The sequence below is a fragment of the Myripristis murdjan genome, chromosome 6, assembly GCF_902150065.1.
Source record: "Myripristis murdjan chromosome 6, fMyrMur1.1, whole genome shotgun sequence".
Taxonomy (NCBI): domain Eukaryota; kingdom Metazoa; phylum Chordata; class Actinopteri; order Holocentriformes; family Holocentridae; genus Myripristis; species Myripristis murdjan.
Window position 1 is genome coordinate 9415229 of NC_043985.1, and position 23441 is coordinate 9438669.

At 46.1% G+C, this 23441-nt stretch overlaps 1 protein-coding gene across 5 annotated transcripts in view; it reads right to left on the reverse strand.

The window, feature by feature from the left end:
- LOC115360982 (septin-7-like) overlaps positions 1–23441 on the reverse strand; it is a 43049-nt gene that overhangs the window by 6019 nt on the left and 13589 nt on the right. For 3 of the 5 annotated variants that reach the window (XM_030054212.1, XM_030054211.1, XM_030054208.1), the window contains exons 3-8: positions 15241–15347; positions 10827–10927; positions 10543–10677; positions 6219–6336; positions 4925–5017; positions 4028–4124 (exon numbers count right to left, since the gene is read on the reverse strand). In XM_030054212.1, the coding sequence (XP_029910072.1) occupies positions 4028–4124; positions 4925–5017; positions 6219–6336; positions 10543–10677; positions 10827–10927; positions 15241–15347 (651 nt within the window). Of the gene's footprint in view, positions 1–2358; positions 2371–4027; positions 4125–4924; positions 5018–6218; positions 6337–10542; positions 10678–10826; positions 10928–15240; positions 15348–23441 lie in introns of all 5 variants that reach the window. The other 2 variants (XM_030054210.1, XM_030054209.1) reach the window with 1 other exon arrangement.

The window sequence follows — 23441 nt, forward strand, 5'->3', positions numbered from 1 at the left end:
GCGGACTTTCTCTTGTCTCTTTTAATTTTCGATAAAGTCACTGCTAACACCAATTAGAAATGTCAGCAGGTTTTCTCTTGAACAACAGTAAGAATGACATCGTCTCTTGCTCTGAAAACAAAGTCCTATCTGATCACGGCCGTCCTCTGTTTACAACCACACAAGCCAGCAGGGGGCGACAGCGCTGGGTCAGACAACAGCAAACACAGTTGGTCTTATTTCAGACTGGACTCAGACAGTTAGGTGATCGTGGGTTTTCATCTGGACATCGAGGACACGGTTACACGATCAGATGGGATTCTGGAAAAGGACTGCAAGTAAACTGCTGCTGAGCGTGTGTGTGTGTGTGTGTGTGTGTGTGTGTGTGTGTGTGTGTGTGTCGCAGGCAGGCCTTCTTCCTCATTCAAAAACAACGCTCCTTGTTGGTTAGCCTCCGCCCCACCGGTGCTCAGTCAACATCAGGGGAGCGAATAAGGAGGACACCTTACCATTGATGAAACTTAAGACGTCCCGCCCCTTGGCCTCCAGAGCCAGCCACTGCCCTCCTGTCTCTTCTAGCTGAGGGAGTTCTGACGGAGGGGAGGGGTATTGTTTTTCAGTTACTGTCAACACCCAGCTGGGGCAAAATCTGGGTCTGGAGCAGCTGGGTTATCATGGCTCAGACTTGACCGGTTCTGTCGCAGAATCGGTACGCGTTTGGCCCAGATTCAGCCCAGATTTGGCCCGGATCAACACCATAACCTGCATGTGTCCAAGCTGACTGGCTAAGGAGAAGTGGGCTTACAGGGGGGATGGGGGTGTGTGTTATAAAAGGGTCTATGGACAACCAGTTGGGAGGCGCTAGAGAATGAAGGGAGAAATTAAGGGGCTATGTGGGAACAACGGTCATAGGAAACAAGACGGGTTGTGACTAACGGGATAGAAACCCTGTTTGTAGATGGAGGGCAGAAAACACCTGATGCAACATGCATTAGGATTTATAATCCACGTCGTTTCACCTCTGTTTTTATTGATCAATGTGACATGGATAGGAATGGAGAAGCTTCTCTGTCCATCAGGTGTTTTGAGCCGGAGTGCTTACTAGTAATGCTTATTTTGGCCATGATGATGAACTGCGTTGGCTTTATGAGTCAAGAGTGCATAGCGTTCTTTTTCTGGTAACATGCATAAATTTGTGTTTGAGTGTGTGTGAGTGTGTGTGTGCATTTATCTGAACATGAAATGTGTCTATGCTAAACCTCCTAAATCAAAACCCGTGCACGCTGCTGAGCAGGAACTCATGATGCCAAGCCGCATGGTGCCTTGATGATGCCGTGACCAGGAAGACACATGCTCTCTGGAAACTCGGAGCATCAGCTGCTCATGGACTTAGAAGCAATGAGTTAGAACAGTGGATCCCAGCCCTTGGTCCAGTGATACCACTAGTGCTGCACGCCTTTGGCCAGCACCACCCTGCGCCAACAGAACAGATTCAAGTCAAAGAGATCAGACTGTGAGCTGAATCCCACATGGCCAAGCAGGGCGACAGCTGCAGGGCAAAGCTTTAAGTGCTACCATCGGAGCAAAGAGGGGAACCACAGAGTTAGGAAATGATGTTTCTACTGCAGCAGTAGCATCAGCACTAAACAGCCTCTAGTTCTCTCTGTGACTATTTTACAGCATCAGACGTGGGACAAAAAGGCCGCACTTCAACAGCTGGAATATGCCAGGTGTCAAAGCTTTCAATGTTTATAAAGGTCGAGTGCACCTTAAAGGAATACACCGAGTTTGCTGATGGTGGCTATGACTACACTGGTGCATTCAGAGATGACTGGAGAAATTTCAAGAAAATGTTGCCTTTCCTGCTTTAGTTTATCACACCGCTAGAGAGCCATCTATGGTGGTGGTGGTGGGGGCTTTTTAATAACATCTGTTTTTCAAAATGGGTGAACAGATTCTCCATTTCAGTCCAAACCAGTGCTGCCACTTTCTCAGATACGGTGGCTTCCCCAACCGCCAGGTGGGCTGCAGGTTAACTCATGTGTTGTTGAATTTATCAATCTAGAGGTCATAAAATAAAAGCCATGGACAAGTCTATTGCTAAAAAGGTGGTCTTCTTACTTTGGATAATGCTCACGGCCTACGACACAACCAGCAACCAGCATACAGAAAACTTTGTGTATTCCTCTAAATATTTTAATATACATCTGAATAAGTTTTTAACCCAAGTCTGATTCTAAAATTGGTTTGACCATCAGCCAAATGATGAGACAGCACAGCAACGTAAAGGTGGAGAGGAGAGGAGTGGAGGATACTCTGAGGGAGGAGGGAGGGGTGTTGTAGGTGAGACTGAAAAAAGTGAAAGATGGTTTTGTTTACCAAAAATGCCCTCTGTCAGTCATGGAAAAGAACAGACAGAAAAAAAGGAAAAAAGAGAAAAAGAAAGAATGAAAAAGTGAAAGACTGATAAACGGTCAACCACAGAGCAATAAAGCTATATTTTAATAAATAAGATATATATGTATATATATATATATTGTCTTACAGAGGACTTTTAAATAAACAAATGAAAACTTAAAGGAAGACTAAACCACACCACTGACAGCAACAACAATTCATCAGGACTAATGGTGAGGAGAAAGTGACAGCTGAGAGTCTGTGCTCGCTGCAACCACAAATCCCATCAAACACCGAGTGTGTCCTCCTTTTCCAGAATCCCCACCGGAGCCAAACACACACCCTGCCTGAGGGGCTGCGGGTGTGTGTGTGTGTGTGTGTGTGTGTTGAGGGGGAGGAGGGTGGGGACAGAACCTGATAAAGTAGTGACTGCCAGATGCCGCAATAACTTGTCAAAAAATAAATAAGTAAATAAATAAATAATAAAATAAAATAAAAAAATAAAAAATAAATGTAAATGGGTTGTAAAGTTTACTTGCTGGATGGTGTAATGCCAATTTAAGGCTCATGTTGTAATTTTTATCTGATAATGTAGAGCGTTGTTAAATATATTAATATACTGTGACGAGTTTTTCCTACACATTTTTCCAACTAATTACATAAACATCTTTTTTTTTTTTTTTTAACATTTAGATGGCATATTAGCCTACTCTGTGTGTTGGGAAATTCATTTCATAGTAAAACTGAAATTTAATCAAAGTAACTGATTTATAATATTTTTGGTTTTGGTTGCTTTTTCAACAATTGATTATCGTATTTTTGACGTACTTATTGCTTTGTATGTGGCTCTTTTTATTCTCAGTTCTTCGTTGTGCCAGGAGGTGGCGCTGCAGTCACCAGCTGGTGAGCGGTCGGTCCTGCCTGCAGAGCCGGTCAGACGGACGGACAAGGATGCTTATAAAATGTTATCTACCTTCTAATCTGATTCAGCTCATTTATATATGGTTTTATCAATGAATCCATCTATTTGTACATTTCCTGAATGGTTCATTCATTGATTACTGCTTTTAGCAAGTCATTTATTTATTGATTACTGAGTGGCACAAAGTGACACCCATATAATTTTGCTTAGTGGAAGTAAACATCTTCCTTATTTTCCTGTTATGACATTTCCAACCCACTGACAGCAGAGGGACGTTTCCATCAGACGGTCGACTGTTTTGACAAGTTCCTGCGTCATCGGGCAGTTCTGGCATTATCAGTCGATGTAGAGGGGGTGTTGGTGGAGAACATGCACCGTGTCCCACACTCTCAGGAGGATCATGCGCCATTCATGACCATAAAGATTTTACAGGGACCGCTGGCATTCTCAACATCAACCTGGAGACACCGACATGCTTCAGCCTCGGCCACACAGCTGTCATTGTCCGACCAAGGTGCAAGGACATAGAGAAGGTCACAAAAGTATGTATGTATTCAAAAAACAAAAAAACAAGAACACTTATCCCTTATTCCTAGCCACCCATAAGCCTTCAGAGTGCATCTAAATTTGGTTAAAGGTTTGATCCTTTGCAGCTTGGCCACATAACGGAGGCCCTGTCCTCCCCTGTTGTCCCAGAGGAGGGGTGGTGGTGGACCTGGGAGAACCTACCCTCTGCCACGCCCCACGGGTACTGCCGACCTCTGACCTTCCTGCCGTTCACCTCAATCACCACGTTGCTGCCAACCACTGCCAGCGGCATCCTCTCCTGCGGGGGAAATACAAATACACAGTTATTTACTGAGCATGGTAAGATAAAACTTAGCACATAGATTGAGACCGGATTACTTTTAATTATGTAAACATAGTCAACGATGACGACTGGCGGGTCCAACTGATGTCATAAGAGCCGATGCTACTGACACCACGTCCATGCCATATTTTAAGAATCGGCACTGGTTTTTAAAACAGTATCAGCAGCACCGACTGGCAGCACATTTCTGAGTAACTGCGCACCCCCACCAACACTAGAGCGTGGCAGCACACCCAGAAAAAAAACACAAAGATGGCTCCTCATGCTCCTCTTGATACGCAAACTAAAAAAAAAAAAAAAAAAAAAATGGAAAGAGCAATTGGAAAGAGCAAATTACAAAAGCCATGTATGGACATATTTTGCCTTGGTGGCAATGGAAAAGGTAATATATACAAGCAAAAGCTAGTGAGAAAACTGTGCTTTTTTATTTTCCAGATAAAGGATGAAAACAATTATATAACAATTACATAACACAAGTTTATTATTGTTATTGTTATCGAGTGTACGGGATATTTTCTCTGTGGCATTGAGAATCATTTTTACTCTTACTGGCACTGACTGTGTTGTGATATCCCCAGCTGTACCATGTTCAGCACTTAGCATTTGAAGCTACAGTTAGCCGGGCAGATGGTTATCATCGCATCAGTCAACTGGGCCTGCATATAGTGTAGATGGCCTGTTATGCAACGGGCCTGCCAGGAATGGGAGAGTGTGACAAGCAGACTTTTAGCTGATTGTGCCGTCTGGTCCCCTACCTTGATCTTACGGATGAGCTTGCTGTCCTCATCATCCTCCGTATCTGGGAACTCATAAATTTTAATTTTGTGCTCCTGAATCTCCTTCATTATCTGTGGAGGAGGAGAAGGGACAAATTAAAACCGGCGTGGCATGCACATCCCACACACCTATCCACACAGGTAGCTCATACAGGACTCCAGTAGCACTGCTGGTGGTTCACCAGTGCCGGGACACTTGAATGCATGCAAACGTATCACCTCCGAAGAGGTTCATCTAGTCTAAATTTATCAAATAAGTTAGGATGTTCGGATAAAGACTGTGTGATTCTTTGTGTACTTTGACATATTTCAGGATCCGTATGTCCTGCAGTCCATAGAAATGTCACCTGACGTTACCGTGACACCTCCTGTCGTGGTTTATACCGCCCCCTGCTGTCCGACAGTCTCATCATCTCCGTGGTTTACCGTCCTCTGGGCCCACTGCCGTATTTTTAACACCTCCTTAATCCAACAGTGGTATCTGTTGCTCTCAGATGTGATGATCTTGGTTCCCTGCTGATTCATGACATGGTTTTCCACTTTGCTTGTTGCTATAACTCTTTCATCACGGCAATGCAACCTGAATCGATTGCAACCAGCTAGAACAGTATCCTTTGACATAATCCTGTCCAAAACTTATGTGTAGTAATTAGGGATGAGCAATATTGGATTTTTTTTTTTTGCAGGTATCCGATATGCTGATATTTTCCAACTGCAGCAAACATCAAGTCTCTCCCGTAGTGGAATTAACCTATTATTATGACTACTGTTATGGTGATAGCCCACTGGCAGATGAGAACATCAACTTTCAAGCCAATCCCGATATTTCCTTTTAAAGCTGATATTGGCTGATACCTATGACGTGTCGATATTATCCTGCATTCTTAGTGGTAATGTGAAGAAGTCTCAGACCATTGCAAAGGGGAAAACCACGTAATGGACTGGCAGAGAACCAAGATCATCACAACTGAAAGCAACACACACCATTACTGGATCAAGAATGTGACAGAAATCCAGAAAAGGGCCCAGAGGATGGTAAACCTCCTTCTGATGAGACGGTGGGACGGCAGAGGGCAAACCCAAACCTGCACAAACCGGCTGACAGGAAAAGTCATGGTAAAATAAAGTGACAGTTCTGAAGAAGACTGCAGGATGTGCCACAGTGGAAGCACGCCGAGGTAAACAAACAAAAGCACAGAACATCCTAACTAATGTCTTAACACCGCTGAGCGCCACCTCTCAGCATAACAAGGACATCAAGACTCACACACACCTGTTTTTTGAAGAGCTGGCATTCCTCGGGGGTCAGTGTGTCAGCCTTGGCAATAAGGGGGATAACGTTGACTTTGTCATGGAGTCTCTTCATGAACTCAATGTCCAGCGGCTTTAGACTGAAGGGCAGAAGGAGAGAGGAGTATGAGGACAGCAACACACTGCAAGCGACACAATCAACATGGCAACTGGCATCCATTATTTGGTGGGCATTTCTGCTTCATAGGCCAGTGGAGAGATACGGGAAACAGGGCTCAGAGAGAGGGGATGAGCCACGTTGTTTACAGAGCTGAGACTCTGTAAACTGACGGTGTGGATCATCAACAAGACTGTCAATGATTTTTACCGTCATCAGACGTCAATAATCAGATTTCTGTCCTTGTTTCCTTACTGATGTGATTTGATTTCATGAACGGTAGCATGTGCAAAATGCACAAGAGGTCGATAGCAATAAAATTCTTATAGGCGGGACAGCAATTCATTTAGGAAAAGTTTAGAAAAGAAATAATAACAGAATGGGGTTTTTGTCACTGCCTTTTTGCTAAAACATGAGTGCAATTCAGTGGGTCACCAGCAGAGGGCAAAAGAAAACCCGAAATAAACCTCCCAGCAGACAAACAATTGAGACCAAAGACACCAGCTGAGCGTGACTGACTTGTTGTCAAATGTGTTCTTCTCTGCTGAGGACCGATCATAATGTCATGGTGGGCTGATGAGAGATTGTCTTTGTGATGCTCAAATGGGCACTCCATCTCTGCCTGCGGGACAAAGGGCACTCTTCTTCGGTGACGTGGCCAGAGACAGCGAGCTCTTTGCAGGCGTCAGGAAGAGACGGACTGGAGGTGTGGGCAGTGTGTGTGTACTCACTGTACAAATTAATGTGTATGCAGCTTTCGTGTACTGCATTAAAGGACAGACATTTAATGAATAAATATATTTGTGTGCGTTAAATGCCTTTATGAATGTGCAAGTGTGTGTGTGTGTGTGTGTGTGCGTGTGTGTGTGTGTGTATGTGTGTGGGTGGGGTTGGGGTTTAGAGGGCATCCCGTCCCAGGAATGCAAACTCACAAAGAGAGCAACAAAACAGCTGTTGAGTGGTCAGGGGGCGTATGAGGTCAGCAAAGATAGAGAGACAGAGCACAAAAGAGGGTGAGATAAAGTCTCATCCTGCATGTACTAACAACCCTACCAGCGGGGTCAGGGCAGAGTCTGCTCACATATTTTGTCTGTGTGTGTGTGTGTGTGTTCGACAGCCTGGGATGGTGTGAACCACAGGGCTCCTGCCGTGCATGGCCCTCAGATAACGCAGTGTGTCTGGGCTGGGCAGGACAAGCTGTGACTGATCATCACTTTTTGCATGAACTTTTCAAAACAGAGCTCTTCCAGCGACGTGAAAGGGCTGCTCCTTCACGGTTTATCAAAGCTGCAACAAGCACCACAGGAATCACAGGAAGCGATTAGTCCAAACTTGAGACAGAAGTCCAGCCTGTCTCCAACATGTGCATCGCCCACTGAAAGCTGCACTCACCAACATTAGATCTTTTTCCTCTCTTGCCCCTTTGGCGTGCGTTCACAGGCCAGCAGGGCTGGTTATCACGCAGGTTACTGACGTCAACATGACACATGCAAAGTTGCTTTGTGCAGCTCTGATGGTATTTTCCAGGTCAGAGGAGCTCTAAATGGGTGAACAGTCGGGTTTCGACTGCAGCTGAACTAAAAACCCTGTAATGCATTAAATGTGTGAAACAAGTTGGAAAAATCATTCTGCTGTCTTCGTGTAAAGTGAACCATTTGTAGAACTCCATTATCTTTTCCCCAAGACTTTCCTTGACTAGTAATACACACAATTCCATCGTACTGAGGAAATGTAAGGACCAGAGGTCACCTAGTTTTCTAAAATATCCTCATTAGTTTCTGTATGCTCTACCAAAGCTCAGTTTTGCTTTAAACCAATCTGATGACAGTATTTGTGGCATTTGAGGGGGGATGAGGGGATTTATTCTTCATGCATTTCTTCTTCAGTTCAGTGTGGCTCTGCAGCCTTGTCAACAAACTAGAGAGGATTTAAATCATTTCTCACTGGGTCGATGCGACGCTGACACACTTTGAGGAAACAGAGCTTTATAATTTGGCTCTGGCTGCTGCAGCGGCTACACCGAGGAACAAGGAATGTTCTGGTGATGGCGAGTGAACGCACACCACCAAGACGAGGGAAGACAGAGTGTGCGTTTGTCTGAGATGAGACGACTGCCTCCATGTGAGCTGACTTGCAGCCTGGACTGTGATTGGGTGGCTCGGTGATGGAGAGCAGCACTCCACTGAGCATGAGCGGAGCTGTGAGGGTTATATAACCTTTGTGGGTCACAAACACTCGCAAGCTGCCTCCTCATCTATGGCACAGACACACAGACACACACACCCATTTGCTTCAACTTGCACAGCCCTTCATATTCCCCACCAAGAAACACAAAGAGGGGTAAAAATAGCATGGTTTAATTGGCTGGCTGTTCATACGCCCACATGCCATTCTCTCTGCAGCTGAGGATAAGGAGAAGCCTGCAATGGCAGATTTCCCTCTGAGCAAAGCGGCACAAAGGGATCTGATCCATCATTTGACCCACGTCAGACAAATACTGAAGGCAGCTCACCTCAAAGAATTTGGCAAAAAATATTGGATATTGGCTACTTAATTTTCAAAATGGGTCCTTCAAAAATACATCCACCAAAGCTATATTAGTGACATGACTGACATGGTATGAAACCTGCAGCAGCGACTGTGTTAGTGCCATGCTCAATTCCACTGAGCTCTATGGGAACAGAGTGGACCAATTCGTTATGCAGAGCTGTGGCTGTGATATTTTCATGCTGGCAGGAGAGAATATTGACGTTTGCACGGGATGGAAAATGATGCAAAGCCACAATGTCAAACCGACAGGCTCAATGCTGCCATGTTTGGTCATCTGATATATCAAGGTCAGAGCGCTGTCCGCGGTTGTTTAAAAAAGACCCGGTCTGAGAAGTCGAGCAGCGCATCGAGCCCTTCTCGACATCCTGAGCCCATGAACACGCTGCTTTTCAGGAGCTTCTCAGCCCCTCAGGCGAGACACACGACCCGGTGGCTGAGTGGAAGGTGCTCGATTCCTGAACACAAAAAGGTAAACCAAAACCAAACCAAAACAAAAAGGTTTTTTTTTTTTTTATTCCTGCACAAATCCTCATCATTTTTCTGTCTTCATGAATGAGGAATGGGTGCATTGTGCGCATTTGGTTTCATGTGTTTTTTTTTTCTGTTACACTCAGTCATTTTTTGTATTTATTCAATACTAAGGCCAAACAAAAAAATACCTCGGGTTCCGGTTCCTTGTCATTTAAGGGCATGAATAGGTAGGGAATTTATTTTATTTTATTTTTTATTTTATTTAGCATTTTAAGGACGGGTCGGGGGGATTTATTTTTTTTTTTTTTATTCATGGGAAGGATGGGTAGGTAGGGATTTTATTTTATTCTTTTTTTTTATTTTCGGAAGTGATGCATGGGTTGCTTTCTAAATAAAATTAATTCAATATTTGCATAAGCTTTTTAACAGACGCCGCAGCGTTATTACTAGCAGAGGGAGGTGTCTCTGGCTCGCATCGCAGCGCTAGGTACCTGAAGTCGAATACACCCATCACACCCACCACCATAGAGCCAAGCTCCACTTGCAAATCTACAATGGCACTGTTTCACCTCTTTCACTACATCTGCAAGGGTTTTCTCTCGTAGTCGGATTATTTTCGCTGGTGGTTTGCGAGGACAAATCACACACACCGTGCAGAAGTCCATTCTTTCCAGCCAGTGCTGTCGGTGGTGCGTGATTCCATGAAGTTATTTTCCGAAGTTACGCGAGAACATCACAAATAAGGTGAGTGCAACATCGATCAAAATAAAAGCCCTGCTTAACTTTTGACCAATGCCAACAAGGTCACACTCGGTCGCATAGTGCCTTTATTTTATTATTTTATTTTATTTTATTTTTTACACAGAGGCCAATAAAATAACCTGACTCGGGGGGTAAATGGGACACTCAGTCGGGAACCGGAACCCAGAAATGATTTTTGTCTGGCCTAATCTCAGCTCACGTCTCTCCTCGTGCGCCTCATTTGAACTCCTGTCAGCCCACTGGATCTCACCACGTCGACCTCACCTCCCCCGGCTCTGCCTCATTTCATCTTGTCCAAACTCACCTCCCGTCAGCTCACCACACTGCACCTCAGCTTATCTCATGTCATTTAATCTCACGTCTCAGCGTGGTCTTATGTCGTGTGACATGTCAGGCGGCAACCTACCCGTGTCCGGAGGGCGCGATGAAATAAAGGCAGCAGTGAACTCTGTTGTCTGGCATCAGTCTGCGGTTCACCCTCGACTCGGCGTTTAGGAAGTCCTCGCATTTACTGTCGATGTAGTTGATGACCGGCTGCCAACTGAGGCGATCAGAGAGCGATGAGGGCAAGAGGGAGAAAAGAGGAGAACGAATGTAACACACTTGGTCTCTTGTCATCATTTCTGGATTATAATTCTGTGGTAAAAATCTGGATTATGCAAACACACACACACACAGAGTATTCCTCACCAGTTGCTGTTATCCACTGCATCTCCGAACCCTGGTGTATCGACGATGGTGAGTGTAAGCTGGACGCCCCCTTCCTTTACCAGCACCTTGGATTGCTCCACCTGTAACACACACATACACACAACAATATCCCATAAATGTGAATGTAAATGATTTGCATTCATTTCCAAACTTCTAAAATGCACAGTTCACCCAAAAGGGAAAGATATTTTCGGTAATTTGGTCTTTATACTGTCAGCGATCTCTGAGAGGAGACAGTTCCCAGAGAAACTCTTGACGGCTACAGACTGTGCTGTTGTTCGTGCAAAGAGCTGTCGCTGTTCGGTTTTTCACATTTAATTTTTTGATGGTTCAAGCTCCGCGACTGACACCCGTCCACGGAGCTGGCTGCAGGCGGCCTCACTGCAGCCCGAGTTAAAAACAGCAAACAGGCGGACATAGCAGCCACGCAGCACCGTGCATTCCCACATAAATTCACAGTCAGAAGTCTCGGGTCCCACAGATCCATCATTTCCTGCAGTTAGCACTTCGACTGCTCTCGAGCTTCACTGCATACTTTCACAGGGCCAGCTAGTTATTTTAGGATCACCCCTTTCACTCAAACTACAGCCCTCGCATTAAAAAAAAAAAAAAAAAAACAACACATTCTTCAGGTTCCACATATCTTCAGAAACTCTGTTCTACTTTAAAGCAAAGGATATATATCACGCACTGCAGTCATTGAACATATCTTGGCTTAACTGTGTGTGTGTATATATGTGTGTGTATATGTGTGTGTGTGTGTGTGTGCATGCGTGCACAACATCCCGGTGCAAAACCAAATCTGCTATTTGAACCATTTCAGCGAAGAAAAACAGATTGGGCGAAAACCTCAAAAATGCTGTCAGTCTCCAAACCATCATTTAAAGGAAATCTAAGACGGGGGAATGTGAGTGTGCGACAAAACACGAGAGATTGTTCTGGAATATAAATACCCTGACCTCTTCCCCTCAGCCACAGACCGCAGCCCACGTGCACACACACACACACACACACACACAGACACACACACACAAATACAAACTGTTCATTGCTTCGGAGCGTACATGCCTAAGTTGCAATCATGGCACTGACATGAGGTTCGCTGCGGCCGACGGATCAAAAAGCAGACGGGAGCGCGAGCTTCTTAAAAACACCCAACCTGAAGCACGAAGCGAGCTCCTGTGACGCCGCGACCCGAAAGACGCGGCCGTGTGGCACGATTAGCCCCCCCCCTCATTCTTAAAAATACACAAGGCACCGGGACGGGACGGCCTGTGCCCCGCGTGTGGTGCAACGGGAACGCCACAAAACACACAGTGTGTCCAAAAAAGTGTGGAATCACAGGGATGAGTAAAACCATCGATGTCAGGATGGTTGAGCGGCCTGTGGCGCCAGGGTTTCTGGTTTCTCCATGCCGGTGTGAATTGAAAAGCCACTTCTCACAAACAGTTTGGATGCTCGCTGCAGACTTTGAGACCCCCCCACACGGTGAGCGAGAGGACATTTTCCATATTTACGCACTCGCGGTTGTTAAAGAGCCACAACAGCTACAGATGTGAACCCTGATTGTTACCCTGCTGTCTAAATGTGATTTATATTTACATCCGACCCATAAAGGGACGTCCAGCCTGAAATCACTTGAACGTTCACTGATATTATTTGACAGAATCTCTACTGGCGGCTTCACTTCTCAGCTGAATTTTTACTCACCAGCCCACACACTTTTCCACACTTTTGCCAGCTGGAAGGCAAATGAACGAGCTGGCCACCAGACGTCAGATATCAGGAGGAGGGTGGGTGTGTGTGTGTGTGTGTGTGTGTGTGTGGAGTGTGTGTGTGGGTTTGCTGTCATGCTCGTCTCTGTTGCCGTGCAAAGACAACAGCGTGCTGTGTTTGTGGGAGTCAAACGCTGATGGAAAGTGCTTCTGTGTGAATGTGCCTGAGTGGGCGTCGGGGCAGGTTTTTTATTAGGAGGCTTACATTTTATCTGTCCAGTAAAGAGACGGGGGCTTTTTCCGTCGTTTTGTGTTGGTGTGTGTTGGGTGTTGGGTTTCATGGGAACATTCTTGCCCTGCTGTTGACCCTCTCAAGCTCCGAGGGGAACGAAGGGACTCCGCATCCAACACCCTCTTCCTCCCCGTCTCTCATCCTCATGTCTCTCTCCATCCTCCTCCTCCTCTACCTCCCTGGCTCTTTCAGGATTCCTCTTTTTTCTCTCCATCCTCCAACTGCATCTCATTTCCCTTCCTCCTCTTTCCTCCATCCCTCTTTCTTTCTTTCCCCTCTTACTTCTTTACCCGTTTGCTTGTGAATCTCGTTTCCCAGCCCAAACAAGTTGCACTCTCTATCATTAACTCCTTCTGCTTTTTCTCCTCCTCCCCAGTCCCTCTCTCTTGCCCCGAGCTGAGCTTTCTCCCTCCTCTCCCTCTCCTCCTGCTCTTCCACATGCAGCTCTCCTCCTTTGTCATGACCATAAAAGGACAAAACCGTCCCGGGCCCCGCAGGCTCACTTTAGTTCTCCACTCCTTTTTCTCTTTCTCCTCCGGAGGTACTTCATCTCTCCCTCTGTGCTTTCTGCTAGCTTTAGCCGGTTAGCCTCTCTCTCTGTGTGCTTCATAAGTCTGACACTAAAACCAACAATGTTCCCACACCACCAAAAAAAAAAACGCAAGGATTCCCGGGGTTCAATGTGTGTTTTTCCTCATTAAGGTCTCCCTCACATTGGAGGAAACTCAGTATGGGGTTTCAACTCTCCACTGAAAACATTTGATTTACTTCTCTTAGCAGTAAATACAAAGGTTTCCGTTTGAATTTCCTGTTGATCAACATACCTGTTAGCCGAGGAGAACATAAAACCAAAACTATTCAGTTACATCCACAACGGCTGCAGTGCTCCAGGCTAATATTCATCACACGCTGTGTTCTCTAAGCCTTTAGCTTCCATATTGAGCGACAGCAGCTCCACACTAACTTTTAAACATAAGCGTGCAGAATTTTGAGCATGCAGCATTAAACCACTACGCGGCTACTCAGCCTGAAAACTTTAAATAACCGGATCAGCTCTGTCGCCTCAGTGGGACGGTGGCAAGAGTATCTCAGTCCAAGACAAATCAATCAAAACGTGGTCAAAACCAAAAATAAGTGCATAAAACTGGCTAGCTACTGTCAAGATCTACTGTTTAGTGTTATTGTGCGTTAGTGAGTAACTTTGGTTAGGAGTTTTCTTATCTATACGGGCAAATCAAAGTTTATTCCTCCCAAACAGGGTGAGGCAACGTTCCCACACCGCGCTGAAGTCGTGTCACGATATGAAAACAGATGGCCAACATGACAAGACAAGCCGTGACTTCTAATGAGAAGCCAAAAGAGGCAATCTGATATGTTTGTCTAACTCCAAGTGGCCGGCAGCTTGGAAGGTTTGTTTGCTTGGGACCTGAATGTTGTGTACTGAGATTTCCAGAGCCAAATGTGTCATGGGAATGACAACGTGGGGGAGGAACGAGAGGGAGGGCAGGGAGGGGACAGCGCAGCAGGAAGGAGGGGAGAGGGAACATGAGGACAACCACACGCAGGGACTTCTGGGTGATAAAACAACCTCCTTCAACTTTGCAGAGTCCTCGGTTCGAATCCGACCTCAGGCCATTTGCTGCATGTCGTCGCCTCTCTCCCCTGCCTTCCCTTTCTCTCTACTGTGACAGTCAAATAAAGCAGAAATGCCCAAAAAAAATGGGTGTGTGAGTGTTCTGCTGTCTGTTCTGGGCAACTTCCCATTTCGAAGACTGCGTGATGATTACGTGACGATGCTGACGGCAGCAAATCGGCTATTTCAGGCGGTAAATGTAACCGAGTGATGAAGGACAAGCAAAATCTCCAGCTTGGGTCAGGTTTGGACACACACACACACACACACACACACACACACACACACAAAAAAAACCTGTTGGGTTCGGACACAAATTTGTGACCCGATCCACAGTCTAGTTCCTGGATATGAATCAATAAATATAAATCTTACTGCGGATCATTTTACCGATCTAACGCTCTATCCAAAGAGGTAAGGGCTGGCAAACTGCTTCAATCTAATATACTAGAGCTTTAGCTGGTAATATTGTCAGCACTGAAGTAGGAGACAGATGAAGATAAATAAAAAAAAAAAGATCCAATTTTAACAGGGTTCACCATCCCTTTAAAATTCAGCCCAAATTTCCCGTAAATCCTATTTCTGTTTACTGTCACAAAGCTGCTCTGTGTCACGCTCAGTGCCCAGCTGATGAGCAGATGGATTTGGGGGGAACAGCCACATGATGACCAGTTGGATTCATCTGGTGCAAACTAGCACCGCCCTTTCAAACCAGTCGGTGGCTGTGAAGGGCCTCGAGCTGCCGAGCTTCACCTGCACGGTCTTCTTGATGCGCTGCGAGGGTCCGGGGTAATCCTTGGAGTACAGGTCGGTCAGGAAGAGTGAGTTGATGAGCGTGGATTTGCCCAGACCGGACTCACCTGGGGACAGAGACAAACCTTTACTCACATCACATCTTCAACTTATATGTACACATTAAACATTTTAAACTGAAATCATCAACGACATTAACCCTCTGAAGCCTGAGCAAAAATCACTTGATTTCTTTAAAAAACAGAAGCAAGAAATGACTTGAAAATGAATGAATGAATGAGTAAATAAATTAATTGCAAGAAAATGCCGGAACCCCTGTGGAAATAAAATTAGCCCAAAAGTGATGAAATTACCAAAAAAAAAAAAAAAAAAAAAAAAAATCACAAAAGCTTGTTAAAAATATCCTAAATAAATAGAGGGCCCAGAGGGTGAAATAAAACCTTTCAAAATAAATGCCCGCCCACAGGCTCCTGGGCTTTAAATTACTGCTCTGTCAATTCGGTGGTAAAATAATGACAAAAGCAGCAGTTTTTGTTCCTGACCTGAGCTCTGCACACGCTCACACTGCTGGCCGTGTTCAACATGTGCACGCACACGCTTCACAACGTGTGCACACACACAAAAGCAGGCGCACACACATTTATTCATGTATGCACACGCTGGGCCTGGAGGGACAGGGTCCAAGCAGAGCAAATAAAGTAGTTTCATTGTCTGCGAGGGAAAAGGTCAGGAACTGGTCTGCCAGCGAGAAAAGCTTTCAGATGGAGGGAATAAAACATTTCCTCTCCCTCTCTTCCTCCGCCGCTCTTGCTGAAAGCCTCCCGTATATAAATCTCTGCATCTCTTTCTCCGAGCGCTGCCAACTTTCCGTTCCCTGTTCCCATGGTGTCGTCTGAACCATTTGGTGCACAGCAGAAACACAAACACACACAACACGGACCTGACACAGAACACAGCCGCCCCAAACACACGCGCCGCACACACAATGGTGCGATTAATGGAGGAGCATCTGGCTCGTGTCTCATGAAAAGGCACTGGAGCAGTGTTTGGCTGGAGGGGAGGGGGGGGGCGAAGAAGGCCCACTTGTCCTAGCAGGACCTTTGACTTGACCCTCATAACGGGATCACGCCCCTCTCCATCCTCTGAAAATTTACAGCTGGCACACCCAAAAACATTTCCAACTGGACAAGAATCAAGCTGAGAACAGCATGAGGGCGTGTAATTCCTGAACTCTTGAATCTAAAAATAAAAACAAAACACTTCATCATGGAACAAATACAAGACTGATGAGCTGATAAACGTGCGCAGAGCAGAGAAGAAGTGGCGTCCATCCCTCGCATTTTATGGAAATCTGGCAAGACGTCCATCTGCTGCACAATAGAGTGCAATTTCCACATTTTAAATCCAAATTTCAGACTGATCTGAGTTCATTCTGTCTCTCACTGAGCCGGGCTTTGATACAGCAGGGGCTCCAAGCCACCAGCAACAAGTGATACCATGTACTGAGATGAAAAAAAAAACGAAACACTGCATGACCCCAAACACCCAACACACATTCTCAATGCAAACGTGCAAAGACACAAATATCAATTACATTGTTGTAGTAATTCAAGTAATTTTAGATTGATTAGCGCTTTTTGATCTGTTTGTGGAGCTTCTCTTGGTGCGCTCCGAATTCAGCTCTTTGCTCTGAGGTCAGTGCAGCTGTTTTAGTGAACCAGATCTCCTGTGTGACTCTGAGAGGCTTGATTCATTTAAGCTCTGCGATAAAAAAAAAAAAAAAAACATCAGCAGGGTCACCACATTTTTATTCAGCAGATGTCTGCGGCATGAAAGATAATGTGCCACCTCTTTAATAAATGCTACCTGCTGAGTATCGGTGCTAATTGAAAGTCAGTCAGCTCAAAGTGACATCAGGGGAATGAAGATCAAGGTCAGATCAACATGTTCTGCCGTCCCCTTCATATCAATGCCTCCCAATAAAAATCTCACTGGATTCCAGGCTTAACCCTTTGTTAACCCCCCAGCCTGCCCTCCCTGTGTGTGTGTGTGTGTGTGTGTGTGTGTGATATTCCTCCTCTGTGTGAGTTATGGGTAGCACTTTGACTCTGTCTCCCATAGTCTCCATAGCCAGACGACAGACGACTTGCTTGTGTTTGATGAACTGCTTGGAGTCAGAGGTCACACACACACACACACACACACACACACACACAGGCTGTTTCGTGACGAGATAACACAGGAGCACGAAACCCTCCCACTGACTGATGGGTAAATCGCTCCTGGCCTTGCAGGGAGAGGCAGGTTATCCAAACATGGAGGGGAGGAGTGGAGTGTGTGTTAACAAAATGGTTGTGTGTGTGTGTGTGTGTGTGTGTGTATGCAGACCTGCAGAAAGTGTGTCCCTCATGTTGAGCTGCATCCCCGCTCCTGCTGTTAGCTTTGCTGGGGCTGTGTGAGCTGGTAGGTTGGTGTGACTGCTGATGTTGGCAGGACAAAACAAACAGCAGGAAATGAAGCGAACTGTCTAACCCAACAGTGACCACAATCGCATGTACGCTGCAGCTGGATCAGCAGCCTTCGCTAATGAGAGAGTAGCTGAACTGCTGCATTGGATTAAGTGGAAAACCACTCCATGTTTCAATTGTGGCCTGCTGGAATAGCTGCAGTCCTATTATGAGACGCTACATGGCAGTGAATGAGTCCTGCACAGGGCTTTAAGGGGAAACAAATGTGTTCCTGTCTCGATTTACTGCACAATTTCTTCACTGACCAAAAGACTTTTCTGAAATAATGAAGACATTTTACTAAAATCTGCTATTTTCCATTCAGGTTTTCTAATTTTATTGCTCATAATTCACATTAAAATAATATCTGGATGGTAACCCAGAGGTATTCAGCTCCAGAATTAGAATCCAAACAATGAAGCCACGAGTTAAAATCATCAGTCACAGTAACCACAGCTAAATCATCTCATTACACTGTCCAGGACTCTTTAGGCCTTTTGTATGGCACTTTAAATAAACAGATTTCATTACCCTCTCTCCCATGTGTCTAGACATTTCTTGTTTCCGCTCTCGCCCCTCACACACACACACACACACACAAATCTTCATCATCAACACCAAGATGAAGGTTGCATGCTGTTGGCCAAAGTGTGTTTAACTTCCTTGTGTGAGGAGTGTTGGTTGTCAAAACTACAGAAAAATGTGCTAAACTCTCTAAATGACTTCTCTCTGCTGTAATCTCCTGTATGGCAAAAGGCAACCGGCTGTCACTGCAACTCCTACATGAAAACCATCAAAGTCCCCTCCTCTGCTGCTGACAGCTAAAATCTTATAATTGTTTTAAATCAAGTGCAAACATCTGCCGGTGGGATGGGATCATTTCAAACGTTTTGGCTGCAATAAACTTCTCAGTGTCAGCGTCTTGATTCTAACGGAGTGATTTATCTTCTTCTGCCTCGCTTTGAGAAACATCCCAGCAGCCCCTAACCACAGAGTAAACTCTCTTTATCAGGCATCATACTGCCTGCCATTTTAACATCCTGGTTGCTGAGCAAATACCACACTGGGTCCTGAACAAACATTTCAGTGGATCTCGAGCAAACATCAATTCTGGCCGTGCTGCCTGGGCGCCTGCATCGCTGCCATGTTTGGTGTAAACAGCAGAGAGGAGCTTAGGACTCGATGTCATTCCAACAACCATTTTCATGCGCAGGAATTACAACTCAGCTCTGCTAGTCCAGTATATACTGCCAGTGCAAAAACAAAACCTGCTGTCATGCCTTCCCTGTGTAATTACATTTATTAGTGAAATGTGTTTCATCCTGGCATAAAGTGACTATGTGGACGTTAGCTGCAGGACCTACTTTCTAATTCAAACAGGAAAAAAACAAGAAAAGAGCCAATCAGGATGCTCACGAGCACACGGAGAAAACATCCCATCAAACTGCTGCCTTTCTTGTTGGCAAATGTGCACACCTGAGCTTTTCTAAGGCCAGACCCTTCAGCTGGACGTATGTCCCATAAACTGACTGTGGAACAATGTGAGCTCTAAGAGATGGAGCTGGAAATGACTCATGAGGCTCAGAGTGACTGCGGGCTGAAGCATCTCTCTGTCAGCCTGACCCTCCCCGAGGGCAGGTCCGTCCCAATTAGCCTCGCCTGGCTCAGCTTTAATTAAATATTGGTTCCACATGACGAGTGGAAACGCAGTGCCAGTGCTCCGCAAATAGACTAATGACCTAAACGTCACTGATGGACAGCCGACCCTTCCAGCTCTCTTCCTCTCTCTAAGTGAGCCATCACTCCATCTTTGTCTCTCAGTTCTGGTCGCCCTCCAAACATGCAGCTCCGTTTTGTCTCGCTGTTCCACGTCACTCCTCGTCTTTCACCTGCGATCATCACCTAGAATGATGTGCTTGTCTTTGGCAACACATCTTAGAGGCCACTCACACTGGCAAGTTTGATCCGCGCCCAAGCACGATTGCCCTTAAAATCCGGATTCTTTGACCAGTGTGATCGCTCCGTATCGTGCTTGAATACAGTACACTTCCCCCTCTCTGGCACGGTTGGAAGGGGTGTGCTTCTGCACGGTACGGGCGCGTACATGAGCACATGCACGGTCACGCACGCAGTGCGCGGACGTAAATCATGCAACTTTCCTCCTGCCTCTGCAAAACTGTTTAATGTGCACAGCGCGATTACCGGCGAATGGCCGCGTTGCGCAATCAATAATCAACCATGTTGTCTGTGTCATTGTCCGTTGTGCTGCTGCAACCGCGTATAAACAAAAGTCGGTTTATAATGAAAGTACAGCAGTCTGTGTGCGGCGATCCGGCAGACCTGGTGCTGGCCGGCACCGCGTCGGCACCGGCCGGTACTGGCCGCGGCACCGCGCGGTGTGCGGCCACCCGGTCACCCGTCTGCCGGATCTGACAGGTGCCGCTCCGGCTGTCAGTTGGACCTTTCTGAAGAAGGAGGAAGTTACCTCCGAAACTGTCAAGGTAAATAAACATCCCATGTCTGATTAAAAGGACCAAAAACGTTTTTTAGTTAAAAGGAAGACATGATGTATTTGAACTACATTTATTTATAATGACGTCGGGCCATGCCTGTTGTTGTCGTATTTCAACGTGATGACGTGCACACCGGGGGCAATCGTGCTTGGGCGCGTTTGGGAAAAAGGTAATGTGAGTGCAGGCCAGCCGGGGACTGGGGAGGGGGGGATTTTGGCTTTAGCACGATACGGGCTCAAACTTGCCAATGTGAGTGGGCCCTTATTCTCTTGCAGGATTAATATTCCACCAGATTTCAGCATGTAATTCCACCCACAGTTTTGGCCTTGAACATCCTAGCAACCACCTTGCAACTCCCTAGCAACCATCAGGAAAACCATCACAGCCTCATAAAAGCGCCCTAGCAACCATCAGGAACCCCCCAGAAACCACCCAGAACATTACAGCAACAATTTAGCAGAATATCACACATAACGTATACCACCACCTACGACTGCCACAGCAAAAGAAAGGCGGTTTGGCACATGGCCACGCCTTCGGCACACAAGAAAGCTCATTTAAAGCTTCTGAAGAAACTTTAGTCGGTTCTAGCTGCTTCTTGATGTTGTCCCGAGATAAAAACTGGTACAGGGGTTGCTCTATAAATCAGTCTTCATTCATTTGTTCATACATTTGCATATTTGTATATTCATGTATTTGTTTGTGTGTCACACGCTTTATATCAGATATTTAACTTAGTTTGGCACACATCCGTGCAAACAAGCAAACATGCACGCCAAACCATAAACTAAGTGAAATTACAAATTACCTCTTGAGTGTCCAACTAGCGAGACAAACTCAAGCTCCACCTGGATTTTTGTGCATGTGTGTTTTGACAATGGGGTGTCATTTTTTGGGTTTTACTGATTATTCGGCATTTCTGCTTTATTTGTTATAGCAGAGAGACAGGACGGCAGCAGGGGGAGGGGGGGACAAGCAGCAAAGGGCCTGGGCTTGGATTTGAACTGGGGACGCCGTGGTTGGGCCTTAAGAAGTGGCGGCCCAACAACGAGGTGACACTGACAAAAGGACCAAGTCAGGGGCTTTCAGTGGGCGATTCTTTACCAGCTGGGCCCATGTGGGCTGTTTGACAAAAATCATCATCAAACCCTTTTCTCAACTCCCAAAATCTAAAATGTATTAGACTTTAGCATAGAAACATCTTACTTACATATAAAGTACCTTAAAAAAAGGCAAAAAGCACCTAAAAATCCGTGGCTGTGATCTGTGAAAGCCAGTATTGGCAAATCAAGTCAGAGCTGGAACTCACTGAGCTTTTATTCACTGTGTGAAATGGATGCAGGAGGGATCTGACTCGGCTAAATGACGCGTCTCAGCTGAGAGCCCGTCCACTTAAAAGCGGCATGCATGCAGAATACTGATATATGGAGGGAGAGGTGAGGTTGGATTGAAAGAGAGACAGACAGAAAAACAAACAAATGGTCAGAGTGTGTTTCCAAAGGGATTCCTGACATTCCTCCCTCTTTTGCTCATTCGCATTCTCTGCAATGCTCGCTCGGCCCCGGGGCTGCTGCCGGCCCCCCTCACATCCTGATGAGCCAATGAACTACCCACCAGCACACACACACACACACACACACACACACACACACACACACACACTCTGTAATAGACATGCATATGGAGCTGGGACCAGAGAGTGTGAAACGAGACATCTGGCAAACATACAGACATAATGGAGGGAGAGAGAGAGAGGGAGAGGGAGAGAGAGAGAGAGAGAGAGAGAGAGAGAGAGAGAGAGAGAGAGAGAGGGAGAGAGAGAGAGAGAGACAGTGATTGGGGATGGAGTTGTGTTTGCTGAAGGCCAGATAGCTGGACAGATTAGCTGCATTGTGAGGGGACAGAGGGGACGGGCTGCATCGGGGCTAAAGGTCACAGCTTTGGCCACGATAAGGATCTGCGGCTCGCTCTGTGAAAGATGTCCGACGCCAGCCCGGACCGAGCCAGGCCGGCGCTCGCCGTCCAGATGGGCCGCCTACAGGAGCCTCGCAGGGACACAGCCCGGTTTCCTCGGGTTTTAAAATTAGACAGTGAGCGTTCCTGTGCGATCAGCCGAGGCTGAAAGCTGAACTGACAGAAGCAGCACGTGCTGGGCCACAGCAGACATGTGCAACTCAAAATAGAGATAGAAAACAGGAAGAGGAGAGAGAGGGAGAGAGGGAGAGAAAGAGAGAAACTCTTGCCTGCAGTGGTTTGACTGAGCATGCATGAACATGAATCTGTGCACACACACACACACACACTCACAGTTGTATGTGCTGTGCCCAGAGGCGATGGAGAGTCATTGTGAAGCAGGTTTGTAAACAGGCAGGCTGCTGCCCATTAATACTGACAAGACCTGAGCCATCTGAACAGCAACTACACTGACCAGAGAGAGAGAGAGAGAGAGAGAGAGAGAGAGAGAGAGAGAGAGAGAGAGAGAGAGAAAAAGTGACATCACCTGTTGACCCGGTCGCCTGCTCCTTCTTGCTTCCTCAAAGACTTCATATCTACAACACAACATCACTCGTCTGCCCTGGGAAGAGCTCCCTAATCTAAGGCAGGATTTACTAGTTAAAGGCAGAGTTCATCCATTTCGAAAAATGTGATATTATTTCACTTCATCCCCAGCTGTTATGTATGTGCATTTTAGTTTTGGGAAGACTTGAAAAGTGATGTTAAACCTTCTTTGTGTGGATTAAAGCAGTTATTTTTAAGAGTGTTAGCTGGGGGGAAGTCCACCTCAATGGCAGGAGGCTAACAGTTAGCATGTGGAGCCTCCGGCCAGGATCCAGCGCTCAGTAACAGTGGCTCTGTTCCCACCTGGGGTTAAAATGCGTCTTTGGTGTTGCGAGCACAAGTGCGCAGCTGTCAGTCAGTCCGCACACACCTGGCTTTAACAAGCATCTCCAAATGCGTCTCACCTGCCCACCTGTGATCAGATCTCACTCTCCTGCTCTAAAGAGACTTTGCTAGTCGTTCCATGCAGAAAATATTATTAGAGAAATATTGTCGAGGACGCACTGCTGCTGTTTCCACCTGAACTTACAGGTGTCAGCTTGTGTCTGGATTTCTCAGGACGGATGTTAAAACCAGATGGGAACAAGACCAATCAGAGGAAGACAGCACCACTGCTGTCCCA